Below are 25,884 nucleotides of genomic sequence, written 5' to 3'. Positions count from 1 at the left end.
TATAAGAAAATGAAAATTTTATTACATGATATAGGCAGATGAGAAAAAGATAATACACTGATACCGAATACAGACTGAAACTGAAAACGCTCAAATGTCAAAAAAAAACAATGAAATATGCTTATAATTATTTCATAAAAAACACTGTTTAGTATATTTATAATTACTTCATACCATTTAAATATATGTTGTAATTGCTATATTATTTTAATGTACTGTATATATAATTAACCTCCACAAGACGGGAATGTGCCTAGCTTGGTGGTCTAAACATCCCTAATCACTGTAATAACCATTTCATTAAATACAGATTTTTTTTTTTAATCCTTCGATAAATAAACACGATCGCTTGAACCTTTTTCTCGTTAAAATACAGTTTTTATTAAACAGTATAACTATGTACCAAAAAGCCATAATAAAAATTATTATGATAGCCCCTGAAATCGTCAGCAAACTTAAAATTGTGTCACTTAAACAACTCAACTCTAAAACAATACTCCTTTACATTGATAAATACAAAACACAAGAATTAACAACTAACTTATATACTAGAAACACAAGATCTCAGGGTCAAAAACATATCCAACAAGCGACTACAAATAAAACATTTGTGCACAAAATCTTTCTATATACTATGGTACTAAAGTTTACAACAAACCCCCATTTTAACATTTAAATCAAAAAATAAAATTTAAATTAAAAGCTGGATACATAATTTATTTATTTATAAACGCCCTTTTTTGGTGCTTTTACATGAGAATATTAATAAATGTACATTATTTATTGTACATAACTGAATCGCTCCATTAACAACATTTTATATTTTTTAAACATAAATTGAAGATGTCCACTGACTTGATATAATTGTTTCCCTCCATTAGTATTCTGGGGAAAGAGGAATACATATGGTAGTTAGTCCCAAAATTTCTGCACTGAAATAAATTTAGGCAGATCAGAAAAAGAAAATTTATAAATAGATACCAAATACAGACTGAAACTGAAAACGTTCAAATGTACAAAAAAACCGTGTAATATTTTTATATCACAATTTTTTTATAATTTGTAAATGACATCCTCAGGACGGGAGATCCCAGTGAGGATATCATTTTACTTATTTGTTGCAAAAAAAATAAGGTTATAAAACATTTATTATCAATACTGCCATTCAACATTTGAAAGTTTGAGTTCAATATTGAGTAGTTAATTATGAAGGTATCGGAGGCAACTTATTATTTATTCATAGCATTACTTCAAAGCATATTATGGAGCAGAGGTTGCCATTAAAACATGGATGCATCGATCTAAAAACTTCAGATATCATTTTCATGACACCAGAACTCACCATCGGAGTATTTTATCAGCTTTATGTATTATTAAAAGTAGGTAAATAATTACTTGTGTACAATTTGGCATACCAAACTATATAAGCGTCCAAAGAAGAACTAACGCATGAATGAACAATGTTATATTATAATTATTAATCCTGTTTTGCGACGCCATTGACTGCAAAGTTAACCATATCGATCAGTAATGCTTGTGATTTCAACAAAATGAGGAGATAAATTGATAGATATTAGGGTAGGCAGGCAGGTACGGAACGGATATTGTATTAATATCCCAAATCGCACGATCCCCTCTTAATCTCCGGGAAATAAGGGTGGGGAGGGGATTGGGGGTGGGAGGAGGCTCTAAGGCGGATCGTGAGGAAGATAAAAATAAGATCTGGGAGGGGAAATCTATTCTGTGGTTGCGGCTTGTCAGAAAAGCTTTTAAGAGCATTAGCTACATTTTACCTTAGATGAGGAAAGACTGTTTATAAATGGGCCGGATGGTAAGACAATAATGTGTTTGTTTAGAATGTACGACTATTTACGTGTTCGTCAAACCATGATGTGTTTTATGCAGCAGAAAAAGTTTTTGAGCGATTGGATCTAAGATCTTTCTAGCATCGGAAATGGTAGACTCTAAGTATCACCCTGTTGAAAAACCATCATTCAGAATAAAAAAAAATGCTTTTAGATTTATCTATGTTTAATGTCCATATTTGATTAGTCAGGTGCATCCCAACCTTCCACTTTTCCATCTTCTTCCCTTCCCACAACTTTCAGAATTTACAATATACCCGAAACGGAGATGCAATAGTCAGAAGCTGTTGGAATAAGTGAACAGTATATATAAAATTTACTGTCTTAAATTAAAAGTTAAATGAAACTGTTTGTATCTCACAATGTACTTTCCAAAATAAGCTATGGCGCAATGAGATTTTCATTAGACTATCAATTTTCTTAGAAATTGTTCAATTAATATACTGCTAAAAATAAGACGAATTATTTATTTAGAAATGCATATTTGTTTCAATTCAAACAATTAATCAAGTGAAAGTTCTGTTGAACTCTCGTATAATAATTTATACTCCTGTGTTAGTACTATGATATTTATTGGATTCTACCGAATTAGATTTGCAATGAAAAAGTTCTGTTTTGCTTACCCTGATCTTAAATATTATTATTCGGGTAAAATTATTATTCTCAAGATTGAATTACCTTCGGTTCATTGCGCAAGGTACAATCAATGAAAGTTATTTATAGAAATTATATAGAGATAAACCGATACATAAGCATGTTATAAGCATGTCTCTTTGCATAAACTAAGGTCAATTTTGTCGTATTTTAGTACGAAATTATTAATTGATTTACTTGACAGGTACCCTGGGAGTCAATATCTTATGGATGGCTTAAACCCAAAGTTAAAACTACATTTTTAAGGCGTAAATATAACATCAAAACTCCTTTATTTCCTGTTCAAGAACTGCACAATCGTTATATTTATAAATGGATATAATATTTTAATAGTCTTCCCGAAGAAATAAAAAAAAATAAAGATTATAGTCTTATCAAAAAAAATCTTACTTAAAAACTGAATATCTGTAAACCAACAATAAAACGAAGTAACTTCGTTAATTCAAACCTAATAAATATTTTTTTATTATTTTTATTTTATGTTATAGAAACAAACAGTACATGATTTACAGAGATGAAACAGTATACAGGAATAAGATACTTCATGATGGGTACCTATGATATCTATCCTTGTAATGTCTGCCAAGTGGTATATTTATGACCAGGTGACGTGTGTAGTATATAGGTGTGTGTGTAATGTATGTGTGTGGGTGTGTCTGTATGTATGCACATTGAACAGTTTAAATTATTGACATGATGCCACGTTTGAATTTGGGCAGTGAATCCGAAAAAATATCATTGTTAGAGTTAAGACAAATATTATTTAGAGTATGATTATTGTAACCATATCCTTGTTCTTTATTTATACAATCTATAATAATATGTTTCCTCAACGTCAAGAGCTATTTTTCATTGTCGGAGGAATACTTAAAATTACATTTATTGCATTATTTTGTTATTATTGTTGACTGAACGAAGTTCAGTTTTGATTCGACCATTTTGCATTTCGTTTAACAATATAAATATTTTTTTATTTTATTTTTTTATTATATAAGTACATTTTTATTTATTTGTTACAATATATGATCAAATATTTCAAGACCTCTCTTCCATAGAAGCATTAGCTCGTGGCTGGAAGAGGAGTGTACATTGTTTTATTACAGTATGTAAGTAATTAAAAATAAAATGATTTAAACTTATTTGAAGAATGGAATGTTACAGGAAACTAATTGAAATGAGTTATTCTAAAGATTAATTTAATTGGAAACATTTTTATTTCTTGTAAGTTTGTCTTTAAAATATTTTTTCACAGTGTTTATTATTTGGATGTTATCATTAATGTTTCTAATTTCTTCAGGTAATCGATTGAAAAAAATTCTTGCCCAGTATGTGTAATAATTTTGTGCAAAGGAAGTGTTTAATTTTGGGCATGGAAATATATATTTAAGTCGAGTACGGTTTTCAATTTGAAATTTATACTTGTCTTTTTCTTTTATGATTTGAATTAATGCATTTTTAGTATAAAGATCTTTTAATGAAGGCACTTGAAATTCTTCGAATAATCGATCCGTTGGGTAATCGGAAGGTTTTCTTAATATTATTTTAATTATTAACCTTTGTACCACTTCTATTGGAGTAAGGTTAGTTTTGTATGTGCATCCCCAACTTATGATACCATATTGTAGAGAGATTGGACCAAGGCATAATATATTAAATTTAGGTTTTTTAAAGACAAAAAATTTCTGATTCTTAAAAATACATATATTAGTTTTCTGATTTTTTTTTACAATTTGACATATTTGTTCCTTCCAATTCAAATTTTTATCGATAATTACTTCTAGACATTTGATTATGTTTGTGTTTTTTAATATTGTGGAGTTTTGGAGACAGTAATTTTTACTTTGTATTTTGGAATTGTCATGAATGATAATGTCAAAATTTTTAGGGATGTCTTTTGTGTGTATTGCAAATAGAATTACATATGTTTTATCGCTATTTAGTGATAGTAAATTAATGCCGAAGAAATTCTTAAGAAGATTTATGTCTTCAGTGGCTTTAAGTATTACGTTTTCCCAAGTTTTTTCGCTTATTATTAGAACTGTATCGTCGGCATACGAAGTAATTTGGCCATGTAGTGGTTGAAAGAAAATGTCGTTAGCATATATGGTGAAAAGAATTGGTCCAAGCACTGTACCTTGCGGGATTCCAAAGTCAGAATGTTCTTTATCGTTATGAACATAATCTATTTTTACGACTTGTGGTCGATTTTTTAGGTAGTTTTGTTTGCTTAGTTATGTTTGCATGTTCCTTATCCAGTAAATCCTATCAAGATGATGGCCGTGTTTTATTCTTTTTAATGTATCTTTTGTTAAGTCGGAGTAATCAACATTATGAGAAGAAACTGTTCACAGAACTACACGGAGAAAACTTACTGATGTCAAATATTGTTAATTTGTTAAGAAGGTCAAATTATTCGTTTTGCTGTAAAAAATTTAACTACGGGCCTTAATGACTTAATTGAAAGATTTCCTAACAAAGTATCAGTCAAAAGCAAATTTTTTGTGATGACGGCGAAACATGTGTTCATACAAATACTCATATTAATACTGAAAACTTATAATGTAGCATTCCTTTATTATATATATTAGGAAAATAACACGGGTTCTCGATATATTCTGAATGACTAATATTTTATCGGGATGTTCGCATTCTGTCACATTTTAACAGAATTATTTTCTCCGTGTACCAGTGTTTATTTTGGTAATAATATTATAATTTAAATCAATCAATTTGGGTGGTGGGTTTTAGTACGGCCGCCCCGGGACCATTTATTGGATAACCAACACCCCAGCCGTAGGTCACCCCAAGTGGTTTTCTACGTTTTGTGACTTAGCAAAGGTGCCCGAGTTCATGGAGCGAGGTTCGTCTAGGTCTTGGCAGCAAATGCGTTTACCCACCTGGTGCGTGGTGGGCCAGAACGGGAGAAACTGGTTGAGGAAGACCTTTTGATCTCTCCAGCCGGGATCTCTCGACCCATCGCCTTGCACTGCAGTAGGAGGGATGATTTATACGTTCGTCTATACTTCCTCTGCTTTTTTTCTAAAAAGACCCCCACACAGCTACCCAGAGATGACATATACCCTGAGGGTTTTTTTCCACAAGTCCTTCTAAATTATGTATTTCGTCAAAATTTAAAATATACTTAAATACACGTACGAACATACTTGATTTAAATATTGTTGTTTAAAAAATAAAAACCTTCTGTTGTCACTGTATTATGCAGTAAATGATTCAAAATATTTATCTTGTAAAAGCCAATCAGGGCGTTCAAATTAATAAATAAATACATAAATTTGAAAATCTTTGCGTTTTAATAATAGTATACCAAGTAGAAGAGAATAGTATAAAGGCGATAAGAAAGAAATTTATTAATATATTATATGATATCGCGCAAGTATTGCAACTATTAGTAGTTGGTGGGAATGTAATCATCACAATTTGGGAGGCTGAGGTAAGTGTAGGAAGAAAAGTGGAAGATGAAGGTTGGGAGGTACCGAGCTATTCAGATCTGATCGTTTAGCTGCAAAGTCTAATATAGTGGTCTTTTGCTAGACCTTTCTCTTCCAATTTATCTATACAAAATTCACTTGAAGAGAATACTGTCGCGTCTTATTTTTTTCGTTACTCTTTGTGTTTTATAAGTTACATTAAAATACTTATTGCATCATTAGATTCTATGCTTTTAATTTATAAGTTGGCATTAAGTATCGTACTTTATGTTTAGTTTTTGAAAAAAACCCCATTAAACGCAAGAAAAAAATGGGGAAAACATTAAACAATACTTTATTTAATATCGTAAGATAAAATGCGTAAATAACGGCACAATTAAAAGTTTTTGATTTGTTTCCCTCGTTTACAGTTGTTTATGAAAGTTTGGCAAGGAGGAAACCACTTAAATTATAATGCCTTAATGCGATTTCAACCCTTTGAAGGGGTTACTATAGTTACCCGATGGAACAATAGATTTACTAAACTGAAGGCTAAAATTATTGTGGACTTTGTGATTAAGCTTTCAGTTGGTTAGGTGTAATTTTCGCGTGGGTCGCGCAGTAAGCTTTGAAATCGTTGTTTGTCAATTACCTTCTATACATTGAAGAAATAAATCGACAGAAGTGAGATAATCAGGTAATAGAAACAATGTGAGGTACAGGTATGGGATCGTGCCAACTATCGCCAAGCTATGACTAAACTGCACGGACTACCAAAGTGACGACGCCGATTAAAGCCAAAATTATGCTCTCGATGAACAGGTAGAAACAAAGGCGTGTCTTACTATTTGCTCTTACTTGCGCGCAGTTCATTCTTATTCATTTTGCTACTACTTACTATTTGCTACTACTTGCGCGCAGTTCATTCTTATTCATTTTGCTTCATATTTAGTTTTTTTTTTCATTTTTTTTAAAATTATTTTTTAATATTTACTCATTATACTTGTAATCACAATTTTACTATTGTGTATTTTGTACCTACTTTACAATGGATAGCATTTATTTACTGTCAGTATCTCCTGTATAATACAGATATTCTCCTACGTACACTGCATCATGTATCACTTTTATGTAAAAGCCTTTTTAGGCGTATATATATATATATATTTATAAATAAATACATAATGATTCATGGCCAACCTCTCTCATTTTTCTATGATGTGGTAATAACAAAGGGGACATGCATACATTTGTATGGTTATTCAATGGTAACTTTAGTAATTATGTATAGATTAAGACGAAAAAAAGTGTAAATTGTTAACCATCAGCTCTGACTTGCCCTGTTTGTATATATATCAAAACTCACTCTTTCTTATTTCTTTTTAACAGTAAAATTTTAATTTTGAAGGTTAATAACATTTAATAAAAGCATTCTATATAGATTAGCTGAAACCAGTTTGAATGAAAACCGAAAAAACATATAAAAAAAGCAATTTTCCAAGAAAAAACTTTAGAACACTTTTTAAATTCCACCTATTACCATAATTATAAGCCAAAAATGTTGCTGCAGCAATGGTAGAAGACTTAGCTATTGTCAGTTACATAAGTCGTTTTCATTTCCAGGCCCCACACAAGTCAATGAAATTGATTACTGCTCAAGAAAGAATTTTGAATTCTGAAAAGTTTAGAATTGTTTTACTGAAGTACGATGAAGTTTACCTCACAACAGGCACACTCACAACAGGCACACTCACAACAGGCACACTCACAACACGCTTTTGGTTTATTTCTTCAGCGCTCTCTACTTGGAGGATAAAATGAATAATGCGATTAAGTTTCTGAAAGACAGGCGCTTGGAATCCTAAAGAGTTTACCAAACCAATGGATTAATCGACTGTCTCTATAAAAAGACATAAAGGGAGAAAATTTTTATGACAATGCCTTCACCTCTACCAGCTACATGCACGAATTTCGTTTTATTGTGACACCCTTTTTCACTGAGTAGACGCAGCGTTTTGTCTTATTTTTGACCGTTTAAATATGAACATATTTTAAAATATTAGTTTTAAACCCCATGATGAATATTATTAGATTAACTAAAAATAATAACGACCATCCAGAAATTTCAAAAAGAAAATAGAGTGAAAATTTCATGACGTTACAAGCACGTGTCATTTGAGAGGCTTCACTTCAAACACACAAATTTAACAGCTCGTTAAGAAAGTGTTTTTTTTTGTCGCGTGTACAATACATGGTTAATCAAGTTAAATTTATTCGTGGCCAATGGGACTATCTTTCTATTTGAGGGGAAAGAGATGTTGAAGAGGAAGTTGTTACTAAATAAGGCTAAATAATTTTAAGTAACAACGTTTCGATTCTGAATGGTGGGGTTTCACCGGGACGACAATCTTCCACTCTTAAATATGGTAAACTTCTCTCGTTCTCTCTCTCTTCTAAAGCCCCCGCTTTCCCATTTTATACCGATTTATAGCAAGTTTCCCTTTAACTCTTTAAGTTTTTATGTTCTTAAAAATAAATGTAATTTTTTAAGATAATATCTATACATTTGTTATGCCAAAACGTTAATTATATGAAATTCCCTCGATAGAATAAAATCGCAAAGTAAGCTCCGAAAATTATTAAGAACATGTTTTTCTGATATTTAATATGCTAAAGGCATGAAAAAATTCAAAGTCTATCTTTGAATGAAACTAAAGCATTTTTCGATAGATTTTTGCTCTATTTTAAATGAGTCATGTTTTATTGAATATATTCACTATGTTCGCTTAATTTTTTATCGTTTTTTAACATAAGCGCCCTCCTTCTAACATTTGTATTTACATATTATATTCCTTTTAAACCATCTTTGAACGATTACTACGAGGCTTTAATGCATTTGTTGCAGTCAGAGCCGTTTTGGGTACATAATGCGTAAATTGGGCCTAAAGACATGTGTCAATGTGGACATATTCAAACAACCGAACACGTCAGAAGAATATTACCAACTTTATCAGTTCCCAAGAGACACATCGGTGCTGAGTCAAGTGACTGCAGATGCCGTCGACTGGCTGAATAATCTCTGCATCGCACTTTGACCCACACCAAATATACGAAGAAGAAGAACTCTTTTAGCTTCTATTAAGTCAGTCATGCAGAACGGTAAGATAATTTTAAATTACAATCGTATTTATAGAATTAGAATGCGAATGAAAGCTCTGTAGATGGAACGTGACTTGGTTCCAAAGATGAGATATACTTACTATGAAATGAAGAACATCCGCGCAATATGGAGACTTGGATGAATACTAACTATTCAATTACAGTCCTGCATTGGCACAGAGCATAAAGCATTCTGTACTGGAATTTATAGTTGTATTGGTTGTCACAAAACTTCAATAGTAAAGAGCGGTGACTTCTGATGACCATCGGTACCGAAACATGTCAAGTTAATCGATCAATAGTGTTGTTGTTTAAATTATGTCAATCCTTCTGATAATCGATAGTTATTTAAATGAGTCTATTGTTGCAGTCTTGAGTTATTTTAATTATGTACAGAAGCTTTTTAATTAGGATGTAAAAAAATCTCCAACAAAATTTATTTTCTATTTTTTTTGTATTCTTACGAACGCCATGGAGACCTGGACACTAAGCAAATCATTAACACGGAAGCTGAAAACCAATGAAATTTGGGGTTTAAAGACGAAATTACACAAGCATGAATTTAAAGTACATATATATTACAAGGCCTGAATTAGACGCAAATTTACACTTAGGCAAAATTGCAAATATTGAAACACATCTACTAGAATTACATCGCTCAAAAATTTTTGTTAATAATAATTTTAAATTTTAGAATGCTAAATAAATTTCATATAAGCCGGGTGGTCAGAGGCGTTGTCCCAGTAAGACAGAAATCCTGGGTTCAATTCCCAGTTGAGACTGTTTCCTTTGCATTTGTCTTTGTCTGGTTTTGTTTAATGTTTATTTTAGATTTATTAGTATTGTCTTCTTAATCATTTTTTACATTGACGGATATTACCTTCAAAAGTAAAAATAAAAGTCATTCCCACTAAAATGAAAATTTCAAATAATTTGAAAAAAAAATAAAAAAGGTAGGTTAGGTTAAATTAGGTTTTCATGCTTAAGTTTTTGTGCATATGTAATTCTAGTAAGTAAGTCTAAGTATCTCCCTGTAAAATTTCGTCAATTTGTAATTCCGTCCTTGTGTAGTTCTGACAGTATAATTATGGTACGTACTACACTTTCGATATCCAATTTTCAATTTGGGAGGCGGGTGTGGGTACCGCCGCCCGGGAAACTATTTATTGGATAACCAACACCTCTGACATAGATCACGCCAAGAGATTCGCTATGTTTGATGATTTAGAAGGGATGCCCGGGTTCATTGTTGAAGTGTATTCAGGATGCGCCTGCCCACCAGCTGCGTGGCGGGCAAGATCGGGAGGAGCTGATTTGGGGAGACCCTTTGAACTCTCCAACTGGTGTTTCCAATTGCTTTGCGCCCCAGTGGAGGGGATATATTCATATGTTCGTCACTTTTGTACACACTGATCCCTAGATTCCTACCCAACCCTCATACCCTTTTCCTTCCCAGAATTTCATCTCCTTCCTTTCTTTCAAAAAGACCGTGCTAGGCCCTGAGGTAAATTTGTTCTCCTTGTAAATCCTTTTTAATATTTCTTTGAAATCCTATTATTTAAATGCTTTTCTTCGACCATAAATTAATTTTACTATAATAATATTAATATAATTTTTAAAAAAAGCAAGCAACCTCTTTGTAAATTGCCAATTCAATACAGGCGTTTCACACCTAGTGAGATGGGCAATACGTCATAACTGTAAATAAATGTAATATTAAAATAATAAAATAAAAAAATCAGTTCGACAAAACTTATCCATTTCATTTTGGATACATTTCGTAAATTATTCCAAGTTATGAATACTTTTATTTCTTTTTAATACTGAGCATTTTGAGAAACATATTTGATTCGTAAGTAAAATGAAGCAGATTTTTAAAGGAATGTCTTTTTGTAGTATTGCAAAGGGAGTCGTAAAACTTTTAATGGTGAAATACTCGTTTTAAATTAGTTTTTCAATGTACTGTATAGCTTTCAGGAATTTCTCATATTCTTCCCCTTATTGTAATAAGAACGCGGCGCCGCGTTGCCATAATGAGGGATAATTTGATCGCTTGAAAAATATTTCATTTGCGTATTTCTAAAAATAAATAATAAAGGTCCAAGTATTGTACCCTGTGGTACACCAATTTCTGATGCTTCTTGATCAATTATGATTTATTTTAGTTTATCAAAGTGGACAGTTATATTAAGTTTAGAGAATATCTACAAATTTTATGTTGATGTTTTTCATTGGATTTGGATTTGAAATATATGATAAGACAGTAAATGGTAGAAGAAGCTGTCGACGCCCGAGAAAGACGTGGCACAACCAAATGAATCAGTTTCTTAATTTGGGTGTTGTCAAGTTCAAGAATAACAGAAATGTCATGGTCGCTTCTGAAAGAATGTGCCCTTTATTAAATAACGTTTTTTTAATATTAATATTTTTTAATCTTTACTACATCTTGGTTAAAAATCGTTTTCATGAATTCGTCATTCAGAAATAAATCATTAGATAATAATTCAATTTATTTCAAATTCAAACTTTTGTGAGATACAAATCGTATTAAGATTGAAAGAGTAAACCTCAGCTTGTAAAAGTAGAAAAAATTGTGGTCAGAAAAAAAAACTTTATAATAGTTGAATAAAACCAACCCAAAACTTTTTCTCCGAAAACCGAAGAAATCCAAAAAAAGTTACTTCTCTCTCGCGGCTTAACTTCCGTTAAAGAAGGGCTGGGGTTTTATTTATTCAGGGAGAAAAGTGAGTAGTGCTGATTTATTAAAATTCTATTCATGGTGGGAAAGCATGCCATTTCCTTTTAGAACATTCAAAATATATCGGAACACGTGTTGATGCACCTCCGTTTGTCCTGATGAAATGTCGAAATTTTAGAATTTTTATGAACACGTGTTCCGATATAGCACTAGCACATTCGTGAGCAGGAGCATCCTAAACACACCTCCCCCAATGAACCCGGGCACCCTTACTAAAGCATCAAACGTAGCGAACAACTTAGGGTGACCTATGGCAGAGGTGTTGGTTATCCAATAAATAGTTTCCCGGGCGGCGGTACCCACACCCGCCTCCTAAATAGCATCCTTTAATGGTGTTATAACTTTTGCGCCACCTTGTTCAATTGTAAACCACAACGACAATAATAAAGCTTAAATATTTTCTTCAGAGAATATATTTCAAGACATCCCTTAAGATTAATATTTTTTAAATATGAATATTTACACCAGATGTCTGCTAGAAAAGCTCGTAGTAACCTACTCAGGTATTCGGAACACCTTCGTTTTTTTTTTTTTTACAGTATTACCGCACAAGAGTCCCAACTGCTCCCGTCTGGAGCCAGTGAGACTATGGCATCCCCAATTGGGGTATGTTGTGAGGCTGAGGGTATTGGGGAGGGGAGGGAGATGGGGTAGAGGAAGGTGGGGAAGTACCTGGCTATTCAGATCTGGTCACCAAACACGGCTAAAGCCATTTCAAGCAACGTTTCAATTCTGAATGGTGGTCTTACACCAGGGCGATACTGAGAGTATCTTCCACTCTGGAACGTGCCGCAAATATACTATATATTAATTTTAAATTATTTTAAATTAATTAATTGTGAAATAACACAAATTAATCAAATAAAATTTATTTGCGCACGCCGGGTTCGAACCCGCGACCTTCGGATCTGTAGTCAAAAGCGTATACCACTAGACCACGCCGGCCGTCAAACTATAACTGGAACTATAACTGGAACTATAACTAACACAGCAACATTAAAAAAGAAACTTTGCAAAAAAACGAATGCACATCGGGTCTACAGGTGATCTTCATAACTCAGCGGTTTAGAGAAGTCTGATTTACGGACTCGGAACTCTAAATAAAGATGTAGAAATGTTGGATTTGGTACTGGTAAACACGTCAAATGCGTACCCAACATCTGTATACGGTTGACAGTTGAGAACAGGTCGTTTTTACAACTCGTCTTCGAGTTCAACAGCTCGTTTTTTGATCCATTTTCACTTATCCCTCCCCTTAATAAGACCCTCCCTTCAGCATCCCTATTTATGTGTGGAGTTATTGTTAAAAAAACAATTAAAAAAACTATCCGAATGGCACAAAGCGTTAGGTTCCCGCTCAACGGTTGTGGGTTCAATTTTTTGCTAGGTAGGTATCCGTCGATGTTCAAGCAATAAAAAAAATTTGTTTAAAAATTTAATATCAAGCTATTTTTGTTTTGATAATTCTTTTTTATCCGATTTTTATTTATTAATTAAAAAAATATACTTAATATAGCCAGTCCAAGTAAAATTTCTGAAATGAACGATAAATATAAACTATACATAGATAATAATTATTCAAACTGAACTGCCTCGGTCATTTTGCATTTGTTTAGTGATAAATTGAAAACGTCCACTGACTGATATTTTTATTTCTTTTTTTTTTAATTTATTCCGATTTTATGTCCGGGTTAAATTTTCCCCATAGGAAAAACTAAACCCTTCCACACACTTTTCCACAAATGATCATCTAGTCGATCAACATTATGCAAATGCATTATATAAGCAAAATAAATACAAAACAATATAAGAACAACACGTCAACTCACCAGAGATCAAATGGGAAAATAATTTACTGACTCCAGATATTTTCATATCCGAGGGTTCGGCTCGGTAGAACTCCTAACAGGGCCTATAAATCCTACTGATACCTCAACATAAATATTTAAAAAATCAATTATTATTATTACTATTTACTTCCATTAGTATTCTTAGCAGAAAGGAATACATAAGGTAGTTTGTCCCAGAATTTTTGCGCTGAAATAAATTCTGACTTCTAGTATTACATAGTGAAATCCGACAGCTTATCGATGCAAGCAATTCTTGGCTATCAAATGCATCATTTAATTTAAATAGAAATATCAAGGAAGTGATAATCCTTACGTCTTCTTCTAACAAAGTTAATAAGATAATGTTTTGATAAATAAACAATTACTTAGAAACCACTTTCATAATAAGTTTTCAATATAAAAACATTTATTCTTACAGCAGAAGCAAAAACTTTTGTAAAACACAAATACGTCAAAAAGTGTTAACCTCACTAGTCTCAATGGTTCCGTCCACACGAAGCCCGCACTTCTTGCCGAGCCGCCAAACTACTTGAAGATCGATGGGGAGGCCCTTAGGTACACGCTGTGCGGACTACGTGTGAACGGATCCAATGATTATTTATTCTCATTTTATTTTACTTCTCTCAATCTCTTCAATTTTGTAATTAGTCTCTTGATCCATCGCCTTGCACCGGATTGGGAAAGATGGATTCGTACGTCATTCCCGGACATATTGACCCCAAGATTTCTACCCACCCCTCAAACCCTTTTTCTTCCCAGAAATCCCTTTCCTTTAACAAAAACCTGCTAAAGCATCGATAAAGATGGCCTAGGCCCCGAAGTAAATTATTTTCTTCAGGGTCTCCTGTCAAGGGTTAATATTTTTACTCTTGACAGGCCAAGATGCCAAACAAAACATCTGTAACCATGTGGATCTTCCGATGACCCCATGCATTTTTCTGTTTAATGGGCTTTTACACAATAGAAATCCCAATAATTGAGTCAATTATTAATGGAAACATATGTATTTGCGCAGAAATACGTAAAATAATAAAATGATATGTCAAGTATTTAATATAATATAAGGAGAATAGTAATTTTGTTTACTACCTACTCCCACACTTGGCTGTGGGATAATTAAAGAAAATAGCTGTGGTCAATTTTAGGCTATAAAATTGATTAATTGAAGTGTTCATAGACAATATTAGTCAGATTTAGATTTAACAGTAAAATTTTTACTAACTATAATTTGCTGAGTTGATTGCTTGATAATGTGGTTTTTCTGAGCTATTCAAACATTTTCATGGACTTTTTTCAATTTAATATATCGTAATACAAACTAATATTATATTATTCTACCATTACCTAAGTATGCTTTTAGATGTAGATAACTTGATGCGGCTTGTAATATTATTATCAATGATTAATGTGAGTGTTTCTTATCGTAATAATAACTTGTTACAGTGCAAAAAGTTTATTCTAACTTTATATTATTTTGAGATATAGCTTTATGGAAGTTTGTACTTAGTTTTCAGATTAGATATTATTTGAGATGTACCTACCTACAAGCAAACACCTTATGTAAACCGTTAATTTCCCTAAATAAACAAATAACTCGGTTATCAATTAATATTGGATTAAATTACTTAGCCCTAAAATAATTGCTTTAACCAAACAATAAATACATCTCACAAGGATTGAATTTAAGTCCTTCCTTGTTTTTAATATTAATTATAATATCCGATTGCCGCTTGCCTAATATATTAACTTATATTATATTATTAAATATTCGACCATCTCTGGCAGAGCTTTGTAAACAAACGTTTCGGGTTCGATTTGCGGGACGATCAAGTGTACTAAACTTTAAAGTATGCTACAGCAAAGTAGTTCTCTATTAAACAGTATATTTACATCTATTTTTTATTACAAATCATTTCCGTATCACTGACTAAAATAAATATTTTAAGTATTATTTTAGAATAATGTGCCGTATTCTACACATTTGAACCAAAATTATTTAAATGTTGTATAAGCATATGAGTTTGTCATTCTGGATACTGTGATGCTAATAAATAATTGATTAGTTTGATGAAACTAATGGTTTAGAAACTATCCACAAAAACATTGAAAAATAAATAAACGTCGTAAACATAAAAAAAAATTAAAATAGATTCATCACATAACCCCCTTAAGTCAGAACAGTGAAAGGTTTAACTTATTACCACGGTATTACTTATTACATGCTTAAAATGACCTTAAAAAGAAGAAGATGACGGTCCGAAAGTAAGATATGTAATTACTAATATTAAAGGAGCTTATACTGAGATACGATTATAGTTAAAAAGTGTCTGCGAAAATATTTGATAAAAAAAAGACTGATTTCACACAGAGCAAAAATTCTTTCAACAAAATTCTTTCAAAAACGTGAATTTTTTCATACCTATGATTTGTTAAATAACAGAATCAGCTGTATTAAGAGCATATTTGCAATTTTTTTTAAGAGAAATTCAAGTTATATTACTTGTCTCGGCAAATATGTGCAGAGATTATCTTTGCAATTACTTCAGCTATTATGTAGTGCTCCTAGAATTGGCTCTACATAAGACTTTGTGGCGGATCACACAAAAACATATTTTGGTGAAATTATATTTGAAAAAAAATTAAGAAATACAAACATTCCCGGGTTACGAATAATCTGACAATATTTGAAAATCTCCAACTACCACAACAGTAGGCGGAAAATGTTCCTTGTTTTGTGATCGAGTATATATCTTCTAGTGATATTTTATATTTGCTTTACTCAAATGCATAAATTGTTAACCTCGATAGAGACTCTTGGCGAGGTTAATTTTTACGTGAAAAATTGTGATTTATGCGCAATGAGAAGTAACAAATTTGAAAGCTTAAAGTGTTCAAAATAAAGATTTTATAAATCGGTAGAAAAGCTTTATACACCAACGTTGAACCGGCGACTAAGAAATGCGAGGACTTAATGCCAGCTTCAAAATATATCAAAAATAAGAATAGGGCCTTTACCGGTGCATTCACCCAAATTCACAGTTATTGAAATAACCACACTATTGAGCAAATACATCTTAATCCAAATATAGGTATTTTCAAAAGTATTAATTAGGAAGTAACTTCAAAAGTTCTACCTCAATACAGGCTAGCCTAATGAAGCGGTATTTGAGAAACCCCAACTAACTGTACTTTTATTTTCTTTTTTACCTTGATAACCTTAAAAAAAATTACAAATCAATGTACAATATACATCATAATATGCATTTTTAGTTGTTATGTGTAAATTTTCTTAAATAAAGTTATATTATTATTAGCTTTACACACTAAAGTTGAACCGGCGAATAAGAAATGCGAGGTCTTAAGGCCAGCTTTACACACCGCCGATGAACCGGTGAATAAGAATGTAATTAGTAAGATGGTAAATGTACAGAAAAGTAAATATTATGCACATTGTTTTAGTGTAGTAGATAATCTCAGTATCGATCTGAGGAGAGACCGTACTTGAGAATAGAAAGGTGCCTTGAAATGTCTACGTTTATGACAAGGTCTGAATAGCCAGAAAGCCCATTTCACTATAACCTTTTCATCCTATACTCCGTTCAGCATCACAAGTTTTTCAACAAAACTGAAATACTGTAGCTTCCAGAATTGTTGTACGGTTACGTTTCATAGTAAATAATTTGGTATGATTTCCACTAGTCTTATTACTAGATCTCGTAAAAATACTATTAAAAATATTTATACAGTTAGACATATATTTTTTCGGTTTCACCAACAAAAACTAACTCCTTATAGTGGTTTCCAAAAGAATATTATGTGTAAAAAATAAAATAATAATTATTTGAACAATATCTTTATACTTTGAGCACAGAAAACATATTAAACTGACTACTTAATGTGCTAAAATCCAGTAGGCGGTACACAAGTATATCTACGGTTTATTATTTGCCCGCAGTAACTTCAGGTTAGGTTAGGTTCAGATTACATTCAAATTTTGCCGTGAAAAAGTGGATATCAACACGATTATAGGTAGTTATAAATATATTAATATATTTATATGTAGTGCTTCTGAAATTATTTCACTCTAGTTACAAATAACAGACCTAAAACCACAATTGTAAATTGACAAAAAATAATAAATTAAACGGTTTATTCTTACCTCTCTTTGATAATTTATATTAAAAAGATAAAATTGCGTCAATCTTCAACACATAAGTTAAAAATCAGCTATGTTTTTATTTGATAATTCACCAAAAATAGTTGAACAATATCTAACACTCGAAGACAATACGATATAACCAGTCACTTAAAAACTACCGACTTTTTGCCACCAATTACGACAAGATTTAAACAGAATTTTTTGAAAAGCACATAAAGCGATGTGAATGATGTTAATTATTAGATTTTATCTTACGAATCACTAAAGCTTTGCGGTTACACCGGGTAACTTACGGGTAGGTACTTGCGATTTCGCGGCGAATTAGATGTGGAAATATTTCGGGAGACGGTACTCGCTTGGCAAGCATGTCTTTAGTACTGAGCCGCTTGTTCACTCTCTGCCTATTGCACCCTCTTTCACCCGCTATCCCTTCCCTTTTTGGTTTCCTCCCTCCCCTTGGAGGCATTCACGCTATGCGCGCATGCGCACCTACCCCTATAATAAGGCTGTGCTGTAGACTGTTGCAGGGTTTGTAGGCTGCGAAGAGACGAGAATCCAGTAACTTACACTGTAACTGAGATCGCGGGGGATTTGAATTTGACGCATTCCAAAAAGCTTCACAAAATATAAAGTGATAGTCTCAATTTGCACGTAAAATTGAGCCTTATTGTGTTATTTAGTACATTCGAAATAAAGAAATACAACCTAATAATGTTTGGATCATTTTTATTGCGATGTTTCTTTGCGTAAATTTAACGCGCTTTACAATAGTATAATTCGCTGTTTTTTTAGCACATCACTTGTCCAATTGGCTGGATTTTTAACTCGGGAACCTGTAAAAATATTAGTATGGTTACGTTGACAGGAATTATATCAATAATATAGGAATCTATTTAAATATCATCATGCAGGCTTATAAACTGTATTAATTAAATAACAAATTGTATCTTTCTCAGCGTCATTTATGTGAAATTCAACTTCAAATAATATAAAGACATTTAGTGCCAAGAAACTATTGTGAATATTTTATTATATACTATATTTTTTGTTACTTTATTTCCCACGTAATATTTCTCGGATACTGTTTGTTACTTTAACTCCTATGAGACTGGCAACATTCTATAAGTATCCCAAAACCAAATTTTATTTTGAAAATAAGATTTGAAATAATAGACGCGCTTCAGATAGTAATGAAATGTAGAAAAACTTCTAAAGCCTAGTTCTGTACCTACACTGCACATTGCAGTGTACATCAATGTAGTCAGAATTTCACTAGACTGCAAATGTAGCGAGCCGCACAGTGGTTGTTAAAGTGAAGATTTTACAAATTTGAAAGGGATTATCATCATCATAGGTGTTTATTTTTAAGGTTTTAGCACTACATTTGGAAATGATATAAAAGAGGAAGGTTGGGAAGTACCTGCTATTCAGATCTGGTCACCAAACACGGTTAAATCAAATCTGAATTCTTGTCTTTTACCGGGGCTCTACCGAGAATATATATTTTACAACTACGCCTGAGAATATATTTAAAGTTGCAAACACATAAATTATGGATTGTGGTAAATAATGTTCCTGTGAAAAGTGTATTAAAATATTTTATTTACTTGAACATTTGGCCTCGTGCTGAGAATATAGACCACTCCATCAGCAATATCCTGAGAGACAATGGTTCCAAAAATTGGTAAGGATCCTACTTCACCATGACCTCGCAATTTCCTAACTAGTTCAGTGTCAACCGTTCCAGGACTAAGGCTCTGAAAAATCATCAAAAACACATTCATTTTTAATCCGATCAAACATCAATGCAATTCGATATGCATTCAACATCAAAAGACAACTTTTCATTTCAACATCAATTCAAATCTACTAGAATGAAACATGACGGAATTCAATTCAATATAAAATCAATTAATTTCTTGGAAATTATTAACATATTTAGGTAGGTCATTATTTTGGTCTAACATAATATCTCAGTTTTCAGTAAAACTTTGAGAAAACATGGCTGTGTGTCTGTTATTCCGAGAATGATTGTAACTCTGGTCAATTGATCATTTTCAAAATCGGAACTGATTTGTGAAGAATTCAGGCAAGCGATAAAGTACTCACAATGTTTTTTAAAAATTGATGTATTAAGAATTTAAACTACTCCGTGGTTTTTACACGGTAAATAATATCCTTTATTCTTCCGATTTTATGTCCGGGTTAAATCTTCCCCTTAGGAAAAACTAAAGCCTTTCACACACTTTTCCACAAATGATCATCTATCCCAGAGGTTCCCAAACTTTTTTGCCCCGTAGACCACTTGCCAAATTTTTTTTCCGTAGACCCCCTGCCTGCCGAATACTGAATTTTCCTAAAACTATTAACGTCCCATGTTAAAATTGTTTATTTTTTTAGTAAAAAGATTTCCTTCCCTTCCGTTGCCTGTCCAACAACCGGGTGTTGGTATTGTTGCTCTGTATTTACATTGTGCAGACAGGGGCACCCTTGTGAGGTATTACACCAAATGAAAATGAGTCAGGATAAGCAACGGAAATATCTTTTTTTAGCTAACCCTACAGAACTGACCCTTAAGTTCTTCGTCAGTGCTTATTCCGGTCATTTCTTCTTGTCACGTGTTTTCCGATTCTTCAACGTTCCATTTCGATACTCAAAATGTCCTCAAACTTAGTTTTGAAGTCTGTGTGAAGTAAATTTTATTGTTGAATGTCACTATTACCCTGGACGTTTTTCAAAAACAAGTTGGGGAACTAGGAAAATTCGCGGCTTGCAATGTGCAATGTTTTGCTTGAATATATTAATTCGGACGAGAAAAGGAACATAGACTATATTTATATACCTCCATTAACAACTTTACGAAATAGAAAAATACAAATATCAAATAAGTAATTTCTCAGTCTATTATATTTGTGTTAGGTTCTATTGTGTTATTTACGGAACTTTTAAATGTTGACTTGAGGTAAATGGGGGTCCGCTCGTATGTACCCCCATTTGAATCTCGTGGACCCCCAAAAATTTTTCTCGCTGACATAGACCCCAAGCAAACCAATATCGACCCCTGGGGGTCCATATAGACCACTTTGGGAACCTCTGATCTAGTCAATCAACATTATGCAAGTGCATTATATAAGCAAAATAAATACAAAACAATACAAGAACAACACGTCAACTCACCAGAGATCAAATGGGAAAATAATTCACAGACTCCAGATATTTTCATATTAGAGGGTTCGGCTCGGTGGAACTCCTAACAGGGCCTATAAATCCTACTGATCCCTCAACATAAATATTTAAAAAATCTTTCGTTATCCTACATGTATTCAAAATGACTGACTTTTGCATCTTTATATATAATTTTTTTGATAGGTCTAATACCTACGCCTAAATTTTGAATGAGAGAGCTAGGTATAATGCCAGTAGCCGAAACAACAAATGGTAATATTTTTATGATCTGAGAGTGCCAAATTCTTTTTATCTCTTTTCCTAGATTTGTGAATATTCTTATTTTTTTCATTAACAGATTTTTAAATAATAATACATGTAATATCCTATTACATGTATTATTATTTAGTTGTGGTGAACATCTCATCTATCTATATAAATAAAAATGTAAATGTTCGTTTGCTCAAAATCTTAAATCTCAAAAAGTTCTTCTCCGATTACCTTAAAATTTTGACATAACGTTGCATTCGAATACGCGTATATATTTTATATACCTATAATATATAAATGTCACCTGTGAAAAATAGCGCTCTTTGTTGGATAAACAAGCTTATTTTGAAAAACTGCGCCATTTGTTGGACGTACAAGCAAAACGTTATTTTTTTCTCTATTTGCAGAGACAGACTGAGCCACAGCAACGCGAGGCTTATCCCTCAGTTTTACAATACCAAAACATCAATCCGTAATAAACGTAATAAAGTTTATTTCACTACAATACATTTTTTTGTAAGTTTGTTCCTTCTTTGCCAGAGATCAAAATCCACCGCGCTACCAATCTTAACAGACACAGATCAGGTTGTACTGACATTTATTTCGTATATTAACGACTGTTCATCAGATTTCATGGAAAAGCATATATGTTCTCGACTGTGTAAGTGATTGCCACCAAAAATTGATAGAATGCATTGTCATCGACAACGATTCTATGTGCTGAGTTTCAGCTAGATTGGATGTCGGAAAGCGGGTTTATTTCCACTTCTGAGATTTGCATTAATTTATTACCGGAAATAAAAGTTCATTCCAAGTAGATTTTTTAAAAATGGACAGAAAATTATAAATACTGAATAAGTGAAAATTATATCTTTCATTGGGTACCATATTAATATTACTTTAAAATGTTTAAAATTGAGTCAAATATAAAAAAAAAAATCCAGTAATAATTGTGGCACAAGATATGAATAACTTACCGAGACTTTTATTTTAGATCTGTCATCACTCAACTCATTTGCAAGACCTTGAGTTAGGGCTGTCACTGCGAATTTACTGGCTGGGTAAAGGCCCATGTTAAATCCTGGAATATGCGGAATAGTATGGCCAGCAATACTGAAAATATGATAAATTATTTCAATTCATATTCAACCAAAATAATTGACTGTTTCAAAACCGATGGTTTCTTCGTGAGGAAAAACGCACAGTGAAAAATGATAAATAAAAGAACAGAAAAACAAGGAGGGACAAATATATGGTCTTGATTTGTCTGTTAGATTGGGAAGTTTAGCTGTCGTATAACCTAGAGCCAGCGATGCCATTCTTACAGAATTTGTGGTAGATAGAACCTGTATATTTACCTGTTAATATTGATAATATGGCCATTATCGCCCCTGGTCCTCATGGTCTTAAGAGCTTCTCTTGTGGCAATAGTCAGGCTGAGTACATTTAGGTTAAGTACTGTCTTCCAATCTTCGGTGGTGCCATCTGCAGAAGAAAATGAAAGAGATTGATCAAAATTATATAAAACCTAGGGGCACAGACAAGAATGTAGCAGAATATAATACCACGCGGAATAAAATGTAATTGTGATCATCGTGATCCATTTTTAGGTTGCTATGCCGTGTTGTGCTTCCTCCCTCATGCGCGCAAATGCACATACCAATGAAACGCATTTGCTCGTAATACTTTACAACAATTTACACATCTCTTTTTTCTCGGGCTTCCGTGGTTGAGGGGTAAGCCTCTCAGCTAGCAGACTGGAGGTTGTGGGTTTAAATCCAGGCTTGAGTAAGTAAATTTTATTTGATTAATTTGTGTTAATTCTACAATTTACTCATTCAAAATAAGAAATAGTATATTTGCGGCACATTCCAGAGTGGAAGATACACTCAGTATTGCATTAGTATAAGATCACCATTCAGAATTGAAACGTTTCTTGAAATTGCTTTTGCCGTGTTTTGTGACCAGATCTAAATATCCAGGTACTCCCCCCTTCCCCTTCCCTTTAGCTTTAGCCTCATAACATAACCCGATTGGAGATGCCATATTCTCACTGGCTCCAGACGGTTGGGAGCAGTTGGTACCCTTGTGCGGTTTCGCATATTTTTTTACTAAACATCTTTCCTGATGATGGAAATGCCATCCCGATTTATCTATTTTATAGTACCTACAGTTCCACATAATCATCTTTTATATACATCTTATCAGATAGGTTACTAAGGATAAGACGAGCAAATAAAATTATTAAAATATGATAAATTTGAGCATACCAATCAACCCTCCTATTTTGGCTGTTCCAGCATTATTGATGAGTATGTCTACTCCTCCTAGTCTCTCTTCAATAGCTCTGAAGGTAGAAATGATTTCATCTTCTTTTAGAAAATCGCACTGCATTGCAATGATTGTCCCATTTGTCCTAGAAGACAGTTCCTAAAAAGATATGTATACAGTTTATAATGTATGTTGAATAATTGCAAGACTTTTCAAACAATGTATGGTATTTTTGTGAGTACCTCAAGCTTTTCTTTCCTTCTAGCTAGTGCAACAACGATGACTCCTTTGTCTGCCAGAGTCAAAGCGATGGCCTCTCCAATACCAGCGCTGGCTCCAGTGACCACTGCTACCTTCCCGGACCATCTCCACTCCGCAGACACTGCACTGAGGAGTACCACCAATACCAAAAGGAACGCTAACTTGAGGAACACCATCGTAGAAAATCTAAAAACTAAAAACGTATCTGCTTAAAATTTTAAAAAATGTGTTACGAGATATATACGCTATTGCATTTTATAACTTGAAAAATCACGGGATATTATAATTGTTGGATTTGTGAAACTAAAAGTATTTAAAAAATATATTTATATAATGTATATACTTTTCGTCTCCGAATTTTGTTATTCTTTTGCCTTTCAAAAAAAAAATTGACCTTTCGAAAGATAGTAAGCTTGAAAAATTACGACACCTTTCCGATGACATCATAAAAAAAATTCAAAAAACGTTACACGAGTATTCATACTAATCGAATAAAAATGTAGCATGGCTCGAGTGATTTTCGACATATTAAGTTTTGTAAACTTGTACGTCTTGAGTGATCGCACGGCAAAATATGCCATTTTTTATCTTTTATAAAACAATTATTTGAATTTTTTTTAAATATTCCCGTAAATAACAGTTATCGTTGGTAGAAAACTGAAATAATGCTTTCCTATTTTATCAAATGACGTCTGAATTCCGCCGTTTAAAGCCTGAAGTAGATTGTTCTAGAATCCATAGATTTTTTTTTCTGAACGGCAAAATTTAGGTGAATTCATTGGCTATATAGCACTGCATTCAGTTTATATGTCTTTGTGTTAAAATTCAGAGGTATGACTTTTTTTAATGAGGGTGGGAAATTTCCAAAACCAATGCAACATATTTCTTGTATTTTAGCGATCACTCGAGTAGGAATGAAAAGGATAGCAATTCAAAGAATATGTGTATGAACGGGCCCCTAAAGTGTCTCTACTGAACCTTACGAGTTATGTATCTTTACACTACTAATTCATCTCAGCATCTGTCTAAAATAAAATAATTTTTTAATTTAATTAAAATAATTAAAGTACCAAAAGTACATATGGGTTGTCTGATTAGATTTGTAATTAGAAAAATTTGAAAAATAAAATTTCATTGAACTTTATTAATTTTACAGTGTCAAATTACGAATATTTAAGAGTACTAACCTTCTATCCTATTCGGTTCCAAGTGAACAACTGTTCTTTTACAAATTTGATCTTTTCTGAACTTTTGACAATCTTATAGCTGATAACACGGCTACTGAACCTTGTATTTAAGCAACAAGCTTAGCTGTTAAAAAATTAGAATCAAAATTAAAATTTAATGTTAATTAGTATTTTTATCATTATTCTACGACAGAAAACAGCACAATCTTATCACCCTGACACTCTATACTGCTAAGAAGATAAATTATACAAAAAATTAAATTCATGTTACCCTAAAATAAAGTTGGAAACTTAACGACGTAAGTGAACATCCCATTCATAAAATTATGCGACGCATGGCCTTGATGTATTGGACAGACCTACAGTTGAATTTTCCTTAGCAAATATCTAAAATACAGTGGAAATCTTAACGACATAAGTGAAGAAGTCGTGTCAAAACAATATTCGACGGACCTACGGTCGAATTTTCCCTAGCAGGCCTAGAAAAATGAACTCTCCGTGGGGTTTATTTTAACTATTCTTGAATGACATGTTACTAAAATCTTCCATATTTCTAAAGAGGTCCCTCGGGAATTTACTAATTTATTGTCTAGAAAAAGAAAAATCTGGTGTTTACCGCTAGTTTAATAATTTCAAGTCGTTTTAAATCAAATATTTTAATAGAAGATTCCTTCTTCAAATAAAACCATTTCAGTAAATGATTTTCTCGTAGAAGCTGAAGAAAGAACAAATCGGTCGAAGAATATCATTCTCTTTAATGTTCCGGAGAGCATTTCAAAATGTACAACAATGACTATTACAAAGAAAAAGGCGTTTCAGCAATAGATATTGAAGGCAAAATCATACCAAATGTCGGA

General features: G+C 32.6%; 1 protein-coding gene across 2 annotated transcripts; it reads right to left on the bottom strand.

The window, feature by feature from the left end:
• Positions 1-18,564: 18,564 nt before the first annotated feature.
• LOC149411417 (farnesol dehydrogenase-like) lies at positions 18,565-25,138 on the bottom strand. 2 transcript variants are annotated; one of them, XM_089646625.1, is made up of 7 exons: positions 25,028-25,138; positions 23,822-24,033; positions 23,579-23,738; positions 22,667-22,793; positions 22,286-22,421; positions 19,481-19,630; positions 18,565-18,706 (listed from the first exon to the last, which is right to left on the bottom strand). In XM_089646625.1, the coding sequence occupies exons 2-7, from the start codon at positions 24,014-24,016 to the stop codon at positions 18,662-18,664; spliced, it is 813 nt and encodes a 270-aa protein (XP_089502751.1). In that variant the 5' UTR covers positions 24,017-24,033; positions 25,028-25,138; the 3' UTR covers positions 18,565-18,661. The 2 variants fall into 2 exon arrangements, with proteins under 2 accessions (XP_089502751.1, XP_089502752.1); XM_089646626.1 differs by having other exon boundaries at positions 23,822-24,026; positions 25,028-25,052.
• Between the last annotated feature and the right edge of the window lie 746 nt (positions 25,139-25,884).

This window comes from Hesperophylax consimilis, chromosome 25, assembly GCF_061612785.1.
Source record: "Hesperophylax consimilis isolate HC1 chromosome 25, BYU_Hcon_1.0, whole genome shotgun sequence".
In the NCBI taxonomy this organism is placed as follows: domain Eukaryota; kingdom Metazoa; phylum Arthropoda; class Insecta; order Trichoptera; family Limnephilidae; genus Hesperophylax; species Hesperophylax consimilis.
Note: the sequence above shows the minus strand (reverse complement) of the source record. Positions and strands in the feature narration are given on the sequence as shown.

Bases quoted from the DNA above. Each gene is read 5' to 3' on its own strand.
- LOC149411417 (XM_089646625.1), bottom strand. From the start codon at position 24,016: ATGGTGTTCCTCAAGTTAGCGTTCCTTTTGGTATTGGTGGTACTCCTC. The intron at 19,631-22,285 runs GTAAGTTATTCA...ATGATTTTTCAG, and splicing joins GATCTAAAATAAAAGTCTCG to AGCCTTAGTCCTGGAACGGT. The intron at 18,707-19,480 runs GTAAATAAAATA...ATATTTTTACAG, and splicing joins GCACGAGGCCAAATGTTCAA to GTTCCCGAGTTAAAAATCCA.